Source organism: Entelurus aequoreus, linkage group LG13 (genome assembly GCF_033978785.1).
Source record: "Entelurus aequoreus isolate RoL-2023_Sb linkage group LG13, RoL_Eaeq_v1.1, whole genome shotgun sequence".
Taxonomy (NCBI): domain Eukaryota; kingdom Metazoa; phylum Chordata; class Actinopteri; order Syngnathiformes; family Syngnathidae; genus Entelurus; species Entelurus aequoreus.
Window position 1 is genome coordinate 44,192,853 of NC_084743.1, and position 22,727 is coordinate 44,215,579.

The window sequence follows — 22,727 nt, forward strand, 5'->3', positions numbered from 1 at the left end:
AGAATTACGGAATTGGTAACAGTTAAACTTGAAGTATGAGGACTTTTTGTGTTTTTTCACGTCAGCTCCTTAATGTTTGTATTCTATAAAATGTATAGAATAAAATACAATTTATGTATTGTGTAAAACTGTTACCATTAAAAAGTGTAACGGGAAAGCTATTTTAGATTGTTCTTAGCTGGCTTAGTACTTTGACACGGTTGATAGCCTTGATTCTAGCAAGTAATAAAATTTTGGTTGACTGTCACAATCTCTTTGTGATTTGTTGTCACATATACTTGGGTATATTCATTAATACATATCACATATGCAGTAGCCTGGCCTGTTCATGTTTCTTGCTGATTTTGTGTTACAATGTATTAAGTGATGTACAAACCCCGTTTCCATATGAGTTGGGAAATTGTGTTAAATGTAAATATAAACAGAATACAATGATTTGCAAATCATTTTCAAACCCATATTCAGTTGAATATGCTACAAAGACAACATATTTGATGTTCAAACTGATAAACATTTTTATTTTTGCAAATAATCATTAACTTTAGAATTTGATGCCAGCAACACGTGAGAAAGAAGTTGGGAAAAGTGGCAATAAATACTGATAAAGTTGAGGAATGCTCATCAAACACTTATTTGGAACATCCCACAGGTGAACAGGCAAATTGGGAACAGGTGGGTGCCATGATTGGGTATAAAAGTAGATTCCATGAAATGCTCAGTCATTCACAAACAAGGATGGGGCGAGGGTCACCACTTTGTCAACAAATGCGTGAGCAAATTGTTGAACAGTTTAAGAAAAACCTTTCTCAACCAGTTATTGCAAGGAATTTAGGGATTTCACCATCTACGGTCCGTAATATCATCAAAGGGTTCAGAGAATCTGGAGAAATCACTGGACGTAAGCAGCTAAGCCCGTGACCTTCGATCCCTCAGGCTGTACTGCATCAACAAGCGACATCAGTGTGTAAAGGATATCACCACATGGGCTCAGGAACACTTCAGAAACCCACTGTCAGTAACTACAGTTGGTCGCTACATCTGTAAGTGCAAGTTAATACTCTACTATGCAAGGCAAAAACTGTTTATCAACAACACCCAGAAACGCCGTCGGCTTCGCTGGGCCTGACATCATCTAAGATGGACTGATACAAAGTGGAAAAGTGTTCTGTGGTCTGACGAGTCCACATTTCAAATTGTTTTTGGAAACTGTGGACGTTGTGTCCTCCGGACCAAAGAGGAAAAGAACCATCCGGATTGTTATAGGCGCAAAGTTGAAAAGCCAGCATCTGTGATGGTATGGGGGTGTATTAGTGCCCAAGACATGGGTAACTTACACATCTGTGAAGGCGCCATTAATGCTGAAAGGTACATACATGTTTTGGAGCAACATATTTTGCCATCCAAGCAACGTTACCATGGACGCCCCTGCTTATTTCAGCAAGACAATGCCAAGCCACATGTTACATCAACGTGGCTTCATAGTAAAAGAGTGCAGGTACTAGACTGGCCTGCCTGTAGTCCAGACCTGTCTCCCATTGAAAATGTGTGGCGCATTATGAAGCCTAAAACACCACAACGGAGACCCTCGGACTGTTGAACAACTTAAGCTGTACATCAATCAAGAATGGGAAATAATTCCACCTGAGAAGCTTAAAAAATGTGTCTCCTCAGTTCCCAAACGTTTACTGAGTGTTGTTAAAAGGAAAGGCCATGTAACACAGTGGTGAACATGCCCTTTCCCAACTACTTTGGCACGTGTTGCAGCCATGAAATTTTAAGTTAATTATTATTTGCAAAAAATATATAAAGTTTATGAGTTTGAACATCAAATATCTTGTCTTTGTAGTGCATTCAATTGAATATGGGTTGAAAAAGATTTGCAAATCATTGTATTCCGTTTATATTTACATCTAACACAATTTCCCAACTCATATTGAACCGGGTTTGTATTTATTAAATTGTCAATGCACATAAACTTTTGCTCTTTTCTTGCCTCCAGAAAGAAATTATCAAATTAAAATAACATTACGACAGCAAACTAACTTTTTCATTTCTGATACAATATCGATATTGAAGACTTGAGTATTGGTCGATACCGATGTTGATTCGATACGATATCAACACAAATCATACATACTTTTATTATTTTGTTGTGTGGAATGTTAAAATGTTGGATCAAGTGAAATTACTCAAACAGAGAACAATGGCAAGTGGTAAAAACACTAAATTTGTTTATTATTACCTGTCTGGAATAAACCATGCTGTCTTGATTTCTTGGTGACAGCCAGCGGCCACAATAATTGAATAAGTTAAACTCATGATAAAGCACAATACAGTTTGTTACTGGATATTTTCTAATATGCTTCCACAATGGAAACTTCGTATCTGTAAGTAAAATGTTACTATTATTGTTAAATACTTGTTTACATTGACAAATGTGTCTACACTGCAATGCAATATTGTTCAATAAAGAACACATTTTATTACGTATGTGTAGCTTGTGTAGTATTGTGTGCTTAGCTGTTGTGTAGCTGCTCGCTCCAAGTAGCCTATGGCTTACCATGTTACCTTTTGTAAATTACTTCACAAAAATACAGTAGAGTACCTACTTTGTGTGCTTATTTGAGGACATTAAGTGGTATATGGGCTTGTATAAAGCCTCAGGGAGTTGAACGCCCCTGCCTTACATAGTTCCGGGTTACCCTTGGGCAAGGTGTAGCACCCAAATGACCCCCCCCCCCCCCAACCCCCCCTCCCCCCGCTCATCAGGGTTACGATACCCCCTATGAACCAAACTAGAAGATGCGTTACCCGGCCCGGAGGAAGCCCGGGGCCCTCCTCTGGAGCTAGGCCCGGAGGCAGGGCTTGTCAGTGAGTGCCTGGTGGCCGGGCTAGCCCGAAGAAGCTATGTGGACACAACATCTTCTCCGCCACGTGGACCCACCACCCGCGGTCGGAACCAGTGGGGTCGGGTGCGCTGCCAATTGGATGGCAGTGAAAGCGGAGGCTCCAGACGGATCAATTCGGGGAAGCATGGGCTGACTTTTGGGACGTGGCGCATCTCTATGCTGGCGGGGAAGGAGCCTGAGCTAGTGCGGGAGGTGGAGCGCTACCGGTTGGATCTGGTGGGGCTTACCTCTACGCTTAGCAAGGGCTCTGAAACCACACTCCTGGACAAGGAATGGATCTTGTTCACTTCTGGAGTTGTTCAGGGTGTGAGGGCTCAGGAGGGTGTGGGGATACTCACGAGTCCCCGGCTGAGTGCCTGTACGTTGGAGTTCACCCCAGTGGACAAGAGGGTCGCCTCCCTTCGCCTTAGGGTTGGAGGGGGAAAAACTCTGACTGTTATTTGTGCGTACGCACCAAACAAGAGTTCAAAGTATTCGGCCTTCTTGGATACCTTGCATGGGGTCCTGAATAGGGCGCCGGCAGGGGATTCCATAGTCTTGCTGGGGAACTTCAACACGCACATGGGCAATGACAGTGATACCTGGACTGGCGTGATTGGGAGGAACGGTCTCCCTGATCTGGAACTGAGTGGTGGATTGTTATTGGACTTCTGTGCTAGTCATGAACTTGCGATAACAAACACCATGTTCAAACATAAGGGTGCTCATAGGTGTACCTGGTACTAGAGCACCCAAGGCCAAAGATCAATGATCGATTTTGTAATCGTATCAGCTGATCTGAGGCCGAATGTTTTGGCCACTCGGGTGAAGAGAGGGGCTGAACTGTCAACTGATCACCATCTGGTAGTGAGTTGGGTCAGATGGCGGGGGAACCTCTGGACAAACCTGGCAAACCCAAACGTGTAGTGCGGGTGAACTGGGAACGTTTGGAGGAGTCCTCTGTCCGGAGGGAATTCAACTCCCGCCTTCGGCGGGACTTCTCTGCCATCTCTGTTGAGGTTCGGGGACATTGAACAGGAATTGGCAATGTTCAAAGCCTCTATTGCTAAAGCTGCAACTGCGACCAGAAGGTCTTAGGTGCCTCAAGGGCCGATAACCCTTGAACACCCTGGTGGACAGCAGTGGTCAGGGAAGCCGTCCGACTGAAGAAGGAGTCCTATATGGTATGTTATACCAGGGGAGAGGCAGTTGCAAGGTACCGACAGGCCCGAAGGGCAGCGGCCATGGCTGTGGACGAGGCTAAGCAGAAGGTGTGGGAGCAGTTCAGGGAATCCATGGAGAAGGATCGGGTGGCACCAAAGCTGTTCTGGAAGACCATACGGCACCTCAGGAGGGGGAAGCAGGGAACCATCCAAGCTGTGTACAGCAAGGATAGGTCTCTGCTGACTTCAAATGAGGAAGTCGTTGGGCATTGGAAAGAGCACTTTGAGGAACTCCTGGACCCAACTATATCAGACATACCCTCTCTGACAGGACTGGAGCCTGAGAATGATGGGGGATGGTGTCGATCTCTCGGAGTGAAGTCATTGAGGTAGTTAGACAACTCCACAGTGGCAAAGCTCCGGGGGAAGGCTCTGGGTGTTGAGCGGCTGTCTTGGTTGATACACCTTTTCGACATTGCGTGGAGGTCTGCGACAGTGCCGAGGGAGTGGCAGACTGGGGTGGTGGTTCCCCTATTCAAAAAGGGGGACCAGAGGGTGTGTGCTAATTACTGGGGTATCACACTACTCAGCTTCTCTTGGAAAGTTTACGCCAAGGTACTGGAAAGGAGGGTCCGGCCGATAGTCGAACCTCAGATTCAAGAGGAGCAATGTGGATTCCGTCATGGTCGGGGAACAACTGACCAGCTCTTTACTCTTGCGGGAATCCTGGAGAAGGCCTGCGAGTATGCCTATCCAGTATACATGTGCTTTGTGGATTTGAAGAAGGCATATGACTGGGTCCCCCGGGAGATCCTGTGGGAGGTGCTGAGGGAGTACGGGGTGAGGGGGACCCTTCTGAGGGCCATCCAATCTCTGTACAACCAAAGCAAGAGTTGTGTCCCGGTGCTTGGATGTAGGTCGGATCCCTTTCCTGTGGGGGTTGGTTCTCCGCCAAGGCTGCGCTCTGTCACCTATCCTGTTTGTAATTTTCATGGACAGGATTTCTAGACGGAGTCGTGACCATGGCGGCGAGGGTATACGTCTTGGGGGGCTCAGGGTTGCGTCACTGCTGTTTGCAGATGATGTGGTTCTGATGGCACCATTGGTTCGTGACCTTCAGCTCTCACTGGATCAGTTCGCAGCCGAGTGTTCGGCGGCTGGAATGAGGATCAGCATCTCCAAATCTGAGGCCATGGTTCTCAGCAAGAAACCGATGGTTTGTACAGTCCAGGTAGAGAACGAGACTCTGTCCCAGGTGGAGAAGTTTAAGTATCTTGGGGTCTTGTTCACGAGTGAGGGAAAGATGGAGAAGGAAATCAGCCGGAGAATCGGAGCAGCTGGGGCAGTATTGCAGTCTGTCTGCCGCACTGTTGTGTTGAAACAAGAGCTGAGCCAGAAGGCAAAGCTCTCGGTCTACCGAGCTATCTACATTCTTACTCTCACCTATGGTCATGAAGTGTGGGTCATGACCGAAAGAATAAGATTGCTGATACAAGCGGCCAAAATGAGTTTCCTCAGAAGGGTTGCTAGCATCTCCCTTAGGTATAGAGTGAGAAGTTCAGTCACCCGAGAGAGACTCAGAGTAGAGCCGCTGCTCCTTCGCTTGGAAAGGAGCCAGTTTAGGTGGTTCGGGCATCTCGTGCGGATGCCTCACGAGGGCCTCCCTAGGGTCTCTGCTGGAGCTGTTGTCCCCGCGACCCGATTCCGGATAAGCGGTTGAAGATGGATGGATGGAAGTGTCAGAGTGTCCTCTATAGTTTATTACCTCTTTCAATACTTAAAGCTTTAATTTAATGCAGGAATGATTATTGAAATATTTTTTGATGATGATAAATTCACACTGAAGTAAAACGTGTAACAACCAGAGCTGTTCTTCCCCCACGTTGTCTCGTTAATGTGGGTTTTTACTGATTTGTTTTCCGTGTGCTGCGGAAGATACATGTACTTACCTTATCTGCATCTAAGGTCTTTCCGGGCTCTTTAATGAGGACACTCTGGTCAACAGCGCTCACCCCACAAAGAGAGTTTGGCTCGGCTTTCACTTGCAAGGTGGTTTCTTCTCCTGGGACAGCTGAAGATGGACGAAACTCCACCGAGACCTGGCAAACAACGATGCACACGTTTTACAATATGGATATCAGAAGTACTCTGTGAGCATAGGACCTAAACATGAATGAACTTACTTTGTCACTGAAGCATTTCTCAGTAGTGAACTCAGCACTGTGAGCAATCACAGTAGCACTAGGAAGCACAGCATATGCAACAATCTGGACAGCTGGTGCCATCGCTGGAGAAATGTGCAACTGGAACGTCGTCTCACCCTCAGTCACTGGAACATCAAAACTGATTAGGATCATCCGAAGGCTTATCTAGACTCACAATTCATGCCAGTCATTGCCCACCTGATTTTTCGTTTACAACAATCCGTTGAGCTCCTTGAAAGACAATCGTTTCTCTGGATAAGACCTGGATTGAGAGGACGATTGCTCTGTAAGTGTGCCTTACAACATACTATTATTTGGGAGGATACAGTTAGTAAAGTGACCATTTGTAAAATTCTAACAACAAATTAGTAGGTGACATGAGCGTATATGAGCGTACTGCACGGGATCAAACCCAAACCCTCTGCCACAAAAGTCAGAATGGTTTACCATTATACCAACAAGGATTAACATACTAATGATTAAATGCTGATATTGTATTCTCTTATTGGGGACAAGTGTAGAAGTGCTGAGAATAAGTTTGAAGTAAATGTTATATAAAATGCCTTGTCATTCATTAATGACACTGATATTTACACACTATTTTGATCCTCATGGTAATAGAAAGGTGTGCCCCTTTTCAGCTCAATACAGGACGCATACTTCTGTTTCTTGTTTGCTTTGCTGGTATCTGACCAATATCCAATCTCAATATCCAATTACTATTTTGTAATTGTTTCGGTTAACTTTTGATCCTTTATTTTTTTTAATTCCATCCATCCATCCATTTTCTACCGCTTATTCCCTTCGGGGTCGCGGGGGCGCTGGAGCCTATCTCAGCTACAATCGGGTGGAAGGCGGGGTACACCCTGGACAAGTCGCCACCTCATCACAGGGCCAACACAGATAGACAACATTCACACTCACATTCACATTTTTAAATTCCATTTATGTATTTTTTATGACTGAATACATCTATTTTTTTACAACAAACTATTAACTTTACAACTTTTCAACATATGTTTATCCATTTTAACTGGCAAAAAAATAGTACAATGGTACAAGTTAAACATGGAAAGTGGACAAACTATCAGTACGTGCTGGAAATTGGAGGAGGAGTAAGAATAAATAAGCTCTGCTTCTTTCTCTTCCTTTCGGACATGTTAAACTGTGAACGCATAAACATGTGATGTACTGCATGTAACTTTGTAATTAAAACATCACTATCACACACACAGCTGTGTTTTCTTCATACGGTAAATTATTACTTATAACTTGCGAGTTAAATTGTATTTTAAATTGCTGAATACGTATGTATTTGCTGGAAAGTCAATAACATAGCACATTTGCTACAATCATTCATATTCACACCAAGTATCCAATAAATATTTAACCTGCAAGTTTACGCCGATGTTGACTCACCAGATAAATGATATCTGCGGTGCCCTGAGACTCTCCAGCTACAGCATATCTGATGGTGATGTCCTCATCTGAGTGACAAGGAATGGTCTCCTTCATCTCCTTCACCTGCAGGTAGCTGGCTGTCTTCGTATGAGGATTAGGTTCTTGAACCAGGGACACCGTGTGCTCTCCAATTTCATAGTAAGAGGTTCCATAATCATTGTAAAGGTTTGGTGTACTGCTAACCTAAATGAGATAAAATTGAACATACATGCACTCATTAATGCTAAGACAGATATAAGCTTCGTAACACAAACCTGTATGCGTGTTAAATCTTAATTTAAACGCTAAAGATGTAGTAAAGCATGTTTTGAAGACCAGAAAGTAGCTTTTCACGTTCAATCAGTCTTCAATCAGTCTTTGCCAACATGTATTATTGTAATGCATATAAACTACTCACAAAAAGTCACAACTATTTAGGAGGAAATGCACTTCAATCTTTGCAGGTGAACTGAATATGAATTTACCAGAACTTTTAAATGTCCATCTCTTCAGTGTTTTAGTACTTTTTGCAAACCTTACTGTTCTCTAATAAGGAGCTGAATAGCACAATTAGGTTTTTTGTTCACTTTTCCAGACTTTGTATCTCTGTTACACAAAAAGAATAAAAAAATAATGCTTAACATTGTCTGTAGCATGTTCAAGAACAGACAGGAATCTCACAGACTTCCAACTAAAAACTGACTATGCCATGCTTTTATTTTGAAGGTAACTTTGCACTTAACAGAAAATCACTGTATGTACATTTTAATACTGTGTAAGTACTGTAGACAGTAGTTATGTTGCTGTGCAAGTGTACAGTATGTCAGTAAACCTCACCCCCTGATGCCTTAATGCACTTAAATCAAGTTGATAGCTCAGGTTTTTAGCTCGACGCCAAGCATTCTTGCACTCTCATTCGGTGGACCAAGGCTGGGGCTCTGGGTAGGACGCATTGGCTGGACCAGGTGGGTTACCCTAAAATATCCTCAACTGTGCAGTGCAAGTCGGGATCTGAAAATAGCCATAGCATGGTATAGTGCATGTCCAGCTTACGTCAGGTCACCTTGCACTGATTAACCAAATAATTGGCAGTATTATCCTTTGCATTTGTCGTTTCATGTTCATTTTTCAACTTAAAAAATGGGCTGGAGAAAAAGCCACCAAAATAACCTCAGGGGTTCATGCTTTCAGTGATGTCGAAAATGTGGTCATATTCCTTTTTTTTTTCTTTCATGTGTACTATTTATGGTTTGAAAGCTTGCTAATGTGCTTTTATGTTGAAGGTCGGCTCACAATTCTGTTCTTACTTACATATATACTTATGTCGCCGTAAAGGTAAGTAGTGTTTATTGAGAACGTTGCGAAACCATCCCTGTCTGTTCTGAGAGTCTTCTGGAGAGACGGCTTCCACCCCTGACCCTCCAGCAGGTACAAAACCATGCCGGCAATTGGAGTATTGTTGTAGTGGACTGCTTGAACCTGTTGGAAGAGCAAAGATCTGTCAGTTCACAATCATTCCACAGCCCCATCATGCGTGTTGCACTTACTTTTCCTTCCACATTTGATCCTTTCTCATAAATTTTAGGTGTATCCACAAATGACAGCTTTCCAATCACTTGGGAAATTTGAGTCGTTTTGGACTGTTTTTGTTCAATATCTGTACAAGAACAGAACATACATTTATTGTTGATGAGTCGTATGTACTTTATATCATTCAAATTGCATTTCAAAATATATAAAGATAAAAACTTGCCTGTCCCCATTTCTTTCACCTCAGCATTGACTTCCAGTACATTTTGAAATGAACCTAGGGAACTTTTTGTAAAATCGGACATCTTCACAGTGAAGGTGGCACAGCCTTTGTTGTTTGTCTGAAGAGTACAATGATATCATTTGCTATTTATAACCTCACCAGGGACGTGCAGTCAAGTAGAATATATATATATGATTGCATGAAATTGTATTCTGGGTGGAACTGAAATACTATTGCTTACTCTACCTGCTCTGTGTCCTCGTAGCATGGTGGTGGTATCTCAAAGTTATTATATCGGCCCTCAAAAGGAGAACCAAAATAGGTATACACCGGTCGACACACCTTAAGTGTGGCAGTACCTGCCACAGGCTGTCCATATGTGTACCTATCGATGTAAACAAAGAAAAAACATGTGTATTGTGTTGTCAGAGCAAAAACAATTACGCACCAAATGATGATTTAATGATTTCATACTACAGTAGATCCTCCATTATTCTGGGTTTGGCATTTGCTCCCTCACATATTAAGCGATTAAAAATGTTTTAATGGTAAATTACATACAAAAGTGGTCAGATTGCACTATCTGCAGGGGGAAAAAAAGAGTGCTGCAGCCAGGAATCCAACTGAGGATGTTGCCTCACAAGTCAGAATTCTCTCAACAGGAAGATGCTTTGACAGGACCTGATGATGCGTGACTGCATGGTTAATACCACAATAAATACACTTCAATAAAGATATTGACGCCTTGAGTATTGACAGATATCGATATTGATATGATTCGATATCAGCACAAATCATACTTGTTTTGTTTTGTACAAGTGGGGAATGTTAAAATAATAAGTGATAAGTAATAAGTGAATAAGTGAAATTAGTCACACAGAGAACAATGGCAGTTAATAAAAACATAACATATTTACTGTATTATCAAGAGTCTGGAATGGACTGTCTTTAACTCTAAGTTAAAGTGGAGAGGTAATATGTTATGGCGACACCTAGTGGCCACAACAATTCATTAAGCTAAGCTCATGACGCAGTAAGTTGAATGATGCAAACTCATTTGTTCCTGATACATTTATTCCCTTGGATACTTTGTATCTGTAAATAATATGCAACTACAATTAATTTATATTCATAATGACAAATGTCGGCCTTAGACTGCCATATTATACAATTAAAGACATGTATTTTGCATGTCCAACTCTTGTGCTATTGTGGGCTTAGCTGTTGTGTAGCTGTGATAGCTCCTGGGAACCATGCTTATCTTTTTGTAAATTACTTTCCTAACATGAAGGAAAAGACCAACCTGCATGCTTTTAGCAATTAACTGGCTGTCCAGCTTTGCACAAGTAAACACAATCCGATATCAATGTCAGAAAAGGACACCCCTACTTTATATATGCATTCTGATATTTTACCTTTAAAAAAAAAATACATGCACATGTGTTACGGCCAAGTATGCAAATAGATGATGTCATCATCTCCAGATGATGAGAAAATTCTGGCCAAAGACATAATTAAGGATGCTTGGCTTAGAGCAGGGGTGTCAAAGTCAAATGGACGGAGGGCCAAATAAAAAATTTAGCTACAAGCCGAGGGCCGGACTGTTCGAATGTTCATTGAAAAATTTTTAAATGACGCATATAGTCTAGTGAACCTAATTGAACCTACTGAAAACCTAACAAATATATTCCAATATGATCAGATAAATAAAGCAATATTTTCTTATGGCTCTGTCAGTAATCTTTAATTTTCAACAGACACAAAAGACAAATTTCCTTTATATAAAAATCCCCATAACATGAACATTAAATGAAAGAAACCGGTATTCAAGGCACCATCAGTAGCCTATATTTTCTATTTTAGCAAAAGTGGGCTAAATTTACTTCAAAGAAAAAAACAATAATAGCAATTTTCTATCATCCACTCAACTGAAATATTTTTAAAATATAATTAAATTGAAATACAATAAAATAAAGTGCAAAAATCTATAAATCAAAAACAACACTTTGTTTAAGGAGAAGTAACATGCAGTGAAAACAAATATTAAACTTTAACTTTTAAACTTGAATTGAGTAAAAACTCTAAATATGTGATTGCACAGTAATGTTCACATTAAACCCCCCTCCTCCCTCCGTGGGAGGGAGGCGAGTTGGGTGCCCGAAACCCCCCGCTGGTTTCGGCCCGCCCCTTGGCGCGCGTGGCACGGCGGGCTCCGCGACCCGACGGCTGGCCCTCGTGGCTTGACGGCGGGCGCGTCCCGACGGGCCGCGCGTAGGGGTCAAACGCAGAAGTCTCAGGGCCTCGTGGTGAGGGGGTGGCCTGCGGGTTTCGGCCCGCTTGACCCCCCCGCTCCGCTTGGCGCGCGCGGCACATGACGGGTTCCGCCACCGACGCTCGGGCTGCAGCCCGACGGTGGTGCGGGCCCGGCGGTGACGCGCGGTTTGGGGAAACAAAGCAGAAGTCTCAGGGCCTCGGGGCCGGGTTTCGGCCCGCCCCCTTGGCGCGCGTGGCACGGCGGGCTCCGCGACTGACGGCCGGGCTGCAGCCCTTCGGCCGGCAGGCGCGTCCCGGCGGGCCGCTCGCCCCCTTTCGGAACCTTGGACCGGCATCCGCTTGGTGCGTGTAAAAGATCTGCGGTCTAAAAAAAAAAAATAAAAAAAAAAAAAAAAAAGATCTGCGGTCTGCGGGCCGGTTCTAATAATAAATCAAGATCATCCCAAGGGCCGTAAAAAACCTTCTCGCGGGCCGGATATGGCCCGCGGGCCTTGACTCTGACATATGTGGCTTAGAGTATAAAAAATAGGCATTTTTAGCGGTATGTCTGTCATTCACCTTTCACCATTTGCTTGAGGTCTAAGAATGTAAACCCTGTGATAAAGAAGATCTGCTGTATACATTAAAACCTCAAATATTTGTACTTACTGTGCACACACGTCAAAGATGATGTTATCCTCTACGACTGTCACTTCATCCGGTCCTTCTATTGTTACATCAAACTTTGGCAAAACTAGAGACAAATCATGGTAAAAATTATTATGTATTCATTTCTAAGAATCCCAATGCAAAAAAGGTTTAAAGGACAAAATATTACCATATTTCTCCACTTTAAAGCTCTGGAATATTATCGATTCCTCCACCTCCACCATGATTTGGTACTCTCCTTCCTGCGCCTCCGAGTTCAGGGAGTGAGAGAGCTGCAAAATTTTACTGCTGGATGTTTCGTTCAGCCACTGTCCAATGAGGTTCCTGTTTGGATCCTTGTTACATAAAAGGAAATAAAAAGATAGAGTTACCCCATATTTATGCATACAATCCACCCTGAAAGTAAAGTGCAACCTACTAATAAAAGTCTCAATCAAAGTATTTGTGATTTAAAGAATATTTAGAAAACAAACAAACATTGAAATCGCATAAAAGTTACAATATATATGATGTAACATGACAATAGTACTAAATTAAAGTTAAAAAGGTTAAATACACCTTTTTAATTAGGCTTTTTACTGATCATGTTCAATTCTTAGGATCTTAATTTGTAATCTGCATTTTTCTATTTCATTTATTGCTACTATTACTACTATTATTCTCTCAATGTTATGTTTTTAATGTATTATTCTTATTTTATTTTAGATATTTTAAAATATGTTTTATACTATTTTTGAGATGGCGTTAATTTGAGTATTTCCCCAAAGTGGACGTCTCAAAGGTAGTGTTTTCCCTTAGTCCTTAGTGCCAGGCCATATTTTTAATAGTGCTATGTGTGCGTGTGTGCATGTGTGAAATTAGAAATGAGTGTGTTGTTTTAACATTTTAATTAGAGGTGGGTAGATTGATTCAAATATTGATAATATTTATACCAGTATCAGATCAATACTAGCAGGATGATATAGATATTTTTTAAGTGGCTTCCATGTTTAGTCACACAAATATCGATGGGATTTACATTGTTGATTTGGTTATATCGGTAATACATTTTTTGTGCTGATTACAAAATCAGGGAATAAGTTACTGCACATAGTAAGGCTTTGGGGGCAAAAAGACAAAATAATATTTGCGTTTGTTTACTGCTCAAACATTTATATGTAATAAAATGAAATAATCTTACCTCAATCGTAATGGTTTTGTACTGCAAACAAAGAAGGGAAAGATTAGTTTAGATTTGCTGCCTTTGTGAATAAGAAGAAAGATAAAGAAAAAGAAGAAAGATAAATGAGAAAATAATTATGTTAACACATCATCATCATCTGAAAATGAGACAAAGTGAAATTAAATATTACAGCAGATTGAAGTAAACAAGAAGATCTGAAATTGTAACAACAAATTGCCGTTATTGAGCTGAACAGCGCACACATGTACAGTATGTGAATTGCAACCAAATCCAGCAATATACTTCAATCTGTTACCATTCTTAAGGTATTATCCATTTAATAATCAACTGTACAATGTTTCTGTTTTTGGAACTCATATATGTATTATTTATTACATAAATACATAAATACAGTATGTATATATATTATATATTTATATTTATATAATAAAGTAAACTAAAGTGTGTGATAAATAAAAAGTAAATCGTTAAGCACGTTCAAAAGTAAAATAAAACATGAACAAGGTGATGGAAAATACTAGTTTAACAACATATCAACGAACTTAATTTGACATACATGTCATGTTATGTCTACCACATATTACATGGTACAAAGTACATTCAATATTAACTGCGGTGAATACCATACCGCATATTAAAACAATTATTTATTTCACTCATTTGGCACTCACTATTACTTTATTGCTATGGTGACTCTGCATGACCTAACACCTTCAAGAAGGGTCACTTCATCACATGACTTGTATATTTTGCTCTTAACCTGAGTGGTCAGTATTTACAGTCGCATAGTTTGTAAGTAACATTAAAATAAAGACACATCAGAATAAACACTCACCATCTGGAAGGCAGGTCTGAACTTGGTGTCCAGGGATACAACTCGGAATTGCACTGAGAGGGGAGGGGCACAAGTGACATATTGTTGAATATTCTATCCAATAAGACAAAATATTGTTTTTAATCACTTTATAAGACATTAACAGCGTGTAATGAAGATAGTAAGACAGATGACTTTTGGGCAGCTGTTCAACTCATTACAGGCTTACTATATTTGCAGTAGGATGCTGTGCCTGATTAATTTGATATCTTAAAGCAGCCATATAGAACAATCGAACTAAAACATGAGTTCTTACTCGCTAGCATTAGCTCATAGCTAGAGATTTAACGTAACTGGATTTAGGCATAACGGGGACGGCGTGGTGAAGTTGGGAGAGTGGCCGTGCCAGCAATCTGAGGGTTACTGGTTCAATCCCCACCTTCTACCATCTTAGTCACGTCCGTTGTGTCCTTGAGCAAGACACTTCACCCTTGCTCTTGATGGTCCTGGTTAGCGCCGTGCACGGCAGCTCCTGCCATCAGTGTGTGAATGTGTGTGTGTGAATGGGTGAATGTGGAAATAGTGTCAAAGCGCTTTGAGTTCCTTAAAAAAAAGGTAAAAAAGCACTATACAAGTACAACCCGTTTACCATAACTTTGTTTTTCCAACCATGGGAAGGAAGAAAGTGAGCGTAAAAGACAATGCTGAAAAGAAGTGGATATTTATTAAATTAAAGAAAGAAATAATTAAAAAACCTGACAAAACGTGTAGCTGACTTGGAAAATCATAGCACTGCTAGTCTGCACCATACTGAAGCAGTTGTTTGTAGTACATTCCATTGTAAGCTCTATTGTACCAAACGCTCTAAACACAGAAATGTTCCAAACCACAAAAATATTTTGTGCTTAATAATAAAAAAAATTGACATACTTTCCTTCTGACATTGATGGCAAGAAAAGATAGTATACTATTGTGTTAAAAATAGATGAATAGATTGTTATTATAATGAAACCAAAGGTGTGCACACACAAAATCCATTTGTAATTGTTAGAATGTTATTGGTCAAGGTTATTGCTGCAATAATCTATACATTACGCATTCCTTTTAGAAAAAATGTATATCTCAAGTCAAAACGGACTTAACTGGGACAAAATGGATAATGAGGTTACCTGTTTGTCCTGGGAGGTAGATGGGTTTATCTGTTTGCACGAAGGTCATCGGTTCATAGACCTTGATCAAGACTTTACTGACCTCTCGTGAGTAGAATTTTGCACCTTTTACCTCCACGACAAGTTCCCTTATCTCTTCATTGCTGTTTGGAAGCGGAACCTGGTTGCAGAAACGTATATATTCACCATATAGAAAAAAAAAAATAAAAATATTGGAAGAAAAATTCAACCGACCTTAAAACTGATGCACTTATGGAAGTCTTCGCCGGATGCCTCATTGAAGAGGATAATATTTGCTTCTTTAGAGTTTAAAGAGACAGTCATAGTCAGAAGGTCATTGACTTGCAGAAGACTGGCACAGAAATTGGTGTCAGCTCCAGCTTCTAGAATTGTCGGGATTCCAACCAGGTAGTGTCTATGTTTGCAGAACCACATTGAATAAGAAATTGAATCACAATTTATTTGGAAACAATGTGTTAGCAGGGTGTAAAAAGTGAAGTAAAACTCACGGTTTTGCTTCTGTGTGACCAACACACATCCAGCTGAAGACCACACACCATGTCCACGTCAGCGACAGAGTTCTCAAGGTCCCCATGGTTAACCTGGAGGATGCTCAATGTCTGCTTGGGCTATATAGTCGCTGATACGAAGTTCCACCCCTGTCACACACCCAAGTATTTGGAAAATTTGGGGAATAATCTTCTTTTGATGGGACTTGTTTCACAAGAAAAACCTGTACTTGTCCAATGTGGTTGTTTTTGTAGTCATTGTTATAATTCAGTTGCATTGAATGGGGTCTCAAATCTGAGTTGACCGGACAATACAGAGTGGACCGGTCTGCATTCTGTGTCTGTAAGCTAAAGGTAATAAACTGGAAAAGTTCTTAATTTTTATGTCAGAAATGTCTTACAAAGCATTATTTCCACAACACACTGATTGTCCATCTGTTTTTACTTATTTAGCACAAACAAAAGTTTGCTGAATAGTCCCGTACATTTCAATTTAGACCTCATGTAAAATATTTTTCTTGCACACCATGTGAAAATGACATTTTTAAAAAAGCCTGTAAAGAAGGGCAAAATCTTAGAGTTTCTCTGGGAAAACAGGAGGGATGACAAGTTTTGCGACAGACAGGTTCTCAATTAAGATTCAAGTTGAGTTCGATTTCAGAGCTTTTACTTTAAAGCACTATGAAACAAAATATATAGCAATAAAGAATGTCAACAAAATAATTTATATGTAAAAATGTACATGGCAATATTGGAATATGACAAACAATCAACTAAGATGTCCATAATTCCACTTAAACAGCTGATAAATTAAAAGCATAAAATATTTACAGGCAAACATTTTCTAACAAAAGATTAAAACATTTTTTCCGAGGTGTGTGGGACTCAACTAGTTAACACGCCTAATTACCAAAAAAGCACGCAAACATGCACACAGACCCAGAATTCTAGTGCTTGACCCATCTCCTTTTAATATAGCGTAACTTTGTGTTTGGTCAGTAAAAACTGCAGGGGACCTTTTTGAAAAAGTGCAGGGGACATGTCATTTGGGCCGCGCTTCAGAGACCTCTTCTCTAGTGGCAGCAACAACAGGAGCTGTGTTTCCACCAGTTTTTTGCAAAATAAAAGTTATTTATTCTAAGAATTTCAACAAAGTGCTTTGTAGGTGTTTTAATTAGACAGTGTGTTGTGTCATGAGCCGTAATTCTCGTAAATGTTTATATAGTGCTATTCTTTAGAGACTTAATGTGCCATGTAAATGCAAAAAAGTTTTTCCACCATGTTTTTGCGACACACTTCTATATCGACACGTCTAAAAAAAACACCTCATGAGAGCATTAAAATGTTTTAGCGATATTTAAGAGTTTTTTATTTTTTTAAATATGGGTATTTCCAATACCAGTTTTTTATTGCAATATTTAGATTTTGCGCATTTGTAGAGGTAATAAAAACACACCTAGTGTCTGTGTAAAGATCATTCTGACTGACTTTCATCCTTGGAAATGTTATTAGTTGACATAGAAAGGATTTTAAAATGCTTTTAAATTTGATAGAAATTATAGTTTTTCAAATTAAAATGTTGACTTAAAATTAAAATATTGTGGGGGGGTTTCATGTTTTTTTGGTGTTTTAAACTGATGAAAGCATCAAGGAAAATCATAAAAATGGAAATGTACATGATTATATTATGTATATTATCAATATAGTTTGTGCTGAATGAGTAAGAATTTCGGAATTGCACATTTAGAACAGATGTAAGGTGCAGCGAGTTGTGGAAATAATTTGAAAACTAAGAATGCCTGAAATGAAGACAAAACTGGTTCAGTCGATGACCTTTCCAAAGAGGTCAGATCCTTCCTCAGATAGTCATGTGTTACCAAAACTTTCAGGGAAACCCCTTGTTCTTCACGTCTTACCAGTAAAACGCTTGGCCCCCAGTGGTATGGGAACAGTGAAAAACTAAATTGGCATAAAAGGGTAGAATAAAATAACTTAAATTTGGAAGTAATAACATTACATTACATGTGATCTAAAATGTTATAATTTTCTATCAAAAGCGTAAATGTGCTCTCGCGACTTTTGCGATTGTGCAGTTATTTTAAAGCTAATTGGTAATTATGGGTTTATATTTATTAGGACTGTAAGAGCTTGCTAGAGCTTTTATTTTCTTTCATTTCACTTTGTTGTCTGTGAAGCACTTTGAGTCTGCCTTGTGTATGAAAAGCGCTATACAAATAAAGTTGCCTTGCCTTGCCTTGCCTTCGTCTCCTTGTTGTGTGCGCAGTTGTGCACTGCACTCTCCAAAAGCCGTAGATGTTATTGTCACATATGCATGTACAGTAGATGGCAGTATTGTCCTGTTTAAGAGTGTCACAACATTGCTGTTTACGGCAGACGAACTGCTTTACGGTAGACGAAAACGTGACTGCTGTTGTTGTGTGTTGTTACCGCGCTGGGAGGACGCTAATGAAACTGCCTAACAATAAACCCACATAAGAAACCAAGAACTCGCCCTCGATTATTCTACAGTTATAACGTGATTGGGCAGGCACGCTGTTTATATTGTGGGAACGCGGACATGAAAACAGGCTGTCCTCACTCAGGTCCGCATGGAGCTGGAGGGGGCGTGGCCTCCAGCTCCGCCTGAATTTCGGGAGAAAATTTGTCCCGGGAGGTTTTCGGGAGAGGCGCTGAATTTCGGGAGTCTCCCGGAAAATCCGGGAGGGTTGGCAAGTATGCACCTGTCTCATGCATCAGGCGTAACTATTCTAACATTGTCCACTAGTGCGTGTTGATGTCACCACGCAGCCAGCGTATATCTAAATATCACATCACTCTTCTTTTGTTTTGTTTTTTAAAGACAACCTGTCTATCAAATGGACACTAACACAGGTTCTTATACAACTTAAGTTATTCTTGTAAACTTAAAATTACTGCCTTGAAATCACAAGTGTGGACACTCAAAAATATCAACATCATATTTCACATTGCATACACTTGTTGATACAGAACATATGATAGACATTCATAAACACAACCTGGCTAAACAAGATATTGAAAGGATATATTTTCTTTGCATGTATCCGTAAACTCTAAATAGTCCATTCATAGTCACGCAGATAGGCTGGAGGATGCCTGTGCTGCCTGACTGGATATCTAGGCGGTGTAGGTGCTGGTTCTGAGTGATCATTGCCATCATCAGGATCAGGATCCACGTCGTAGTCGAGTGGTGGCAGTCGGTCTTGCTGCGCCATGGGATGGATCTTCTTGAAGAACAAACTGTCCCTAGTGATGGTATGGTCATTCCGTTTAGCTGTCACCATGGAGCCTTTCACGTTAGTGACTGTGAGTGGTTCCTTGCTGTACGGTGTTGTGAACTTGTTCTGTTTCATTTGACGACAAAGCACAATGTCACCTGGCTTGATGTAAGCTGGTGCTGCATGTCGTTGCTCATCAGAACGGTACATCATTTTGGCTTTTTCCTCAGTAGCTGCTGAGCAGGCTGATGGTATCTTTGTATTCATGTGTCGTTGGAACATCAACTCTGCCGGAGATCTTCCTGTCGTGCAGTGTGGTGTAGCTCGGTACTCACGTAAGAAGATGTTTATTTGTTGCTTCAATGGGATGCCTTGCATCGGAGCGATACGAATCACCTTCCCAATCGTACGCATGAATCTTTCTGCTGTCGCATTTGCTTGTGGCCAAAGTGGTGTTATTTTTCTGTGATGGAATCCCATGTATTGAGCAAACTGGGAAAGCTGGGAACCATTAAATGGAGGTCCATTGTCTGTCTTCACAACACGTGGTATCCCAAACATTGAGAAGATGTTGTCCATGCGGGGTATCACCACACTGGAGGAAATTGCATGTAGAATGTCCACTACTGGATACCATCAGGTATTCTCCGGATGGGAGAGGTCCATAGAAATCTGCACTTACTGAATGCCATGCAAAACTCCGGTAGCTTGGACATTTTGAGTGGCTCAGTCCTGGTGACTGGAGTGTTAGCCTGACAGGCTAAACCGGTTTTGATGATTGTCTCTGCTTGTTGATCAATGCCTGGAAACCACACTTTTTCTCTGAGCAGGACCTTTGTCTTGGCAATGCCTTGACGGCCTTGGTGAGCAAGTTCCAGGACATGACATTGTAGAGATGATGGAATTACAATCCTACAGCCTCTGAGTATGAGGTCCTCGCTTGCTGACAGTGTGAGTTCATTTCTGACATGTCTGTACTGCTGAAGTATAACAGCATGCGGTACTTTGTCAGTGATTGTGTGCCATGAATTGTTCTTAATATGTGCACCGACCTGTTGCAGAATGTCATCTTTCAGTGTCTCTGCTTTGATGTGGTCCAGCACCATTGCCTTGGGCGTAGCCAACTGCGATATGAAGTTGACATATTCCTCTGCAATCTTGGAAGCTCTCGTGCTTCCGAAAGTCTGAGCTGTAAGCGGATGTCGAGACATGTAATCAGCAGGATTGTCAGCTCCCTTCCTGTAGACAATCTTAAAGTCGTAGGGTTGAAGTGAAGTCCCCATTGCTTTATCCGGGCAGGTGGCTTGGACTTTGGGTTGTTCCATACCAGCTCCAACGGTTTTTGGTCAGTCACAAGGGTAAACTGATTACCGTAGAGGTATAGGTGGAAATGCTCACAGCTCCAGATGATCGCTAGGGCCTGGCGTCCACAACAAGTTCAGTGTCCTTTTTCGGATCAAAGTAGGACATGGTAGTGTCGCTGGTGAGGCGCTCCTTGAGTGCTTGTAGCGCAGCTGAATGCTCAGAACCCCAAGTCCAAGGTGCTACTTTCTTGGTGAGCTCTCTGAGCGGTGCAGTGATGGTAGAGAAGTATTTGCTGAACCTGGAGCAGAAGTTTGCCATGCCGAGAAGGCTTCTGATCTCGGCAGGGTCTTTGGGCTCTGATGCTCAATGTATGGCTGCCACTTTGCGAGGGTCAGCTGAGATGCCGTCAGCTGAGAAGATGAAGCCAAATCATTCCAGTCTTTGCTTGTTAAATTCGCACTTGTTGCGATTCAGATTGAGTCTGCAAAAGACTGCCCGCAAAGCATCGTCATGGGCTTTCTGGGATGAACTGTACACAATTATGTCATCACTTAAATTCTTGACACCAGGGATGCCGTGCAATACCTGACAGATGGTGTTCTGGAAGACTTCAGCAGCCGACGATATGCCGAAGCTCAGTCTTTTGTACCGTCTCAGGCCTAGGTGAGTTGTAAAGGTGATGATGTAACGGCTATCCGGGTGTAGCTCCAGCTGATGGTAGCCTTTGTTGAGGTCCAATTTTAAAAAGATATGTGCATCGTTTAGCTCATGGATCACGTCGTCCATCGTGGGCGTGAGGTGACGTTCACGTTGTATTGCCACATTTGCTTGTCGAATGTCAACACAGATCCTTACTTGATCCGGGTCTTTAAGCTTTGGTGGGGTAACTATTGGAGAGACCCAAGGTGTTGGTCCTTGATTATGTCGTCCTCTTCCAGCTTTCGTAATTCCTTTTCGACCTTCTGTCGGATATGGAATGGCACCCTTCTGTGTGGTTGACACGTTGGCTGTACATCTGGATTAATGTGTAGCTTCACACTGAAATCCTTGAGCTTGCCTATCCCAGTGAACAGCATACTTGCCAACCTTGAGACCTCCGAATTCGGGAGATGGGGGGGTGGGGGTGGGGGCGTGGGGCGGGGGCGTGGTTAAGAGGGGAGGAGTATATTTAAATATATATATATATATATATATATATATATATATATATATATATATATATATATATATATATATATATATATATATAAGAAATACTTGACTTTTGGTGAATGTGAATATATATATATATATATATATATATATATATATATATATATATATATATATATATATATATATATATATATATATATACAAGTATTTGTTATATATATATATATATATATATATATATATATATATAAGAAATACTTGTATATATATATATATATATATATATATATATATATATATATATATATATATATTCACATTCACCAAAAGTCAAGTATTTCTTATATATATATACATATATATATATATATATATATATATATATATATATATATATATATATATATATATATATATATATGTATATATATATAAGAAATACTTGACTTTCAGTGAATTCTAGCTATATATATATATATATATATATATATATATATATATATATATATATATATATATATGTATTTATTATATATATAAATAAATGAATTACTTGAATTTCAGTGTTCATACATTTACACATATACACACACATAACACTCATCTACTCATTGTTGTACCGTATTTTCCGCACCATAAGCCGCCCCGTGTTGTAAGCCGCACCTTCAATGAATGGCATATTTCAAAACTTTGTTTACTTATTAGCCGCCCCGTGTTATTAGCCGCACCTACGCTACGCTAAAGGGAATGTCAAAAAAACAGTCAGATAGGTCAGTCAAACTTTAATAATATATTACAAACCAGCGTTCTAACAACTCTGTTCACTCCCAAAATGTAATGTGCAAATGTGCAATCACAAAAATAGTAACACTCAAAATAGTGCAGAGCAATAGCAACATCAATAACTCAACGTTGCTCATACGTTAGTGTCACACAACACACAAAATAAACATTTAAAGCTCACT

At 40.5% G+C, this 22,727-nt stretch overlaps 1 protein-coding gene across 1 annotated transcript in view; it reads right to left on the reverse strand.

Moving 5' to 3' along the window:
• LOC133663015 (alpha-2-macroglobulin-like) overlaps positions 1-20,627 on the reverse strand; it is a 52,903-nt gene extending 32,276 nt beyond the window's left edge. Inside the window, exons 1-16 of the mRNA XM_062067199.1 lie at positions 20,355-20,627; positions 19,181-19,428; positions 15,771-15,951; positions 15,537-15,696; positions 14,389-14,441; positions 13,551-13,571; positions 12,540-12,705; positions 12,371-12,455; positions 9,695-9,833; positions 9,449-9,566; positions 9,243-9,352; positions 9,007-9,174; positions 7,675-7,899; positions 6,454-6,517; positions 6,235-6,380; positions 6,001-6,150 (exon numbers count right to left, since the gene is read on the reverse strand). Coding sequence (XP_061923183.1) covers positions 6,001-6,150; positions 6,235-6,380; positions 6,454-6,517; positions 7,675-7,899; positions 9,007-9,174; positions 9,243-9,352; positions 9,449-9,566; positions 9,695-9,833; positions 12,371-12,455; positions 12,540-12,705; positions 13,551-13,571; positions 14,389-14,441; positions 15,537-15,696; positions 15,771-15,951; positions 19,181-19,428; positions 20,355-20,627 — 2,307 coding nt within the window. The remainder of the gene's footprint in view (positions 1-6,000; positions 6,151-6,234; positions 6,381-6,453; positions 6,518-7,674; positions 7,900-9,006; positions 9,175-9,242; positions 9,353-9,448; positions 9,567-9,694; positions 9,834-12,370; positions 12,456-12,539; positions 12,706-13,550; positions 13,572-14,388; positions 14,442-15,536; positions 15,697-15,770; positions 15,952-19,180; positions 19,429-20,354) is intronic.
• Positions 20,628-22,727: the final 2,100 nt, after the last annotated feature.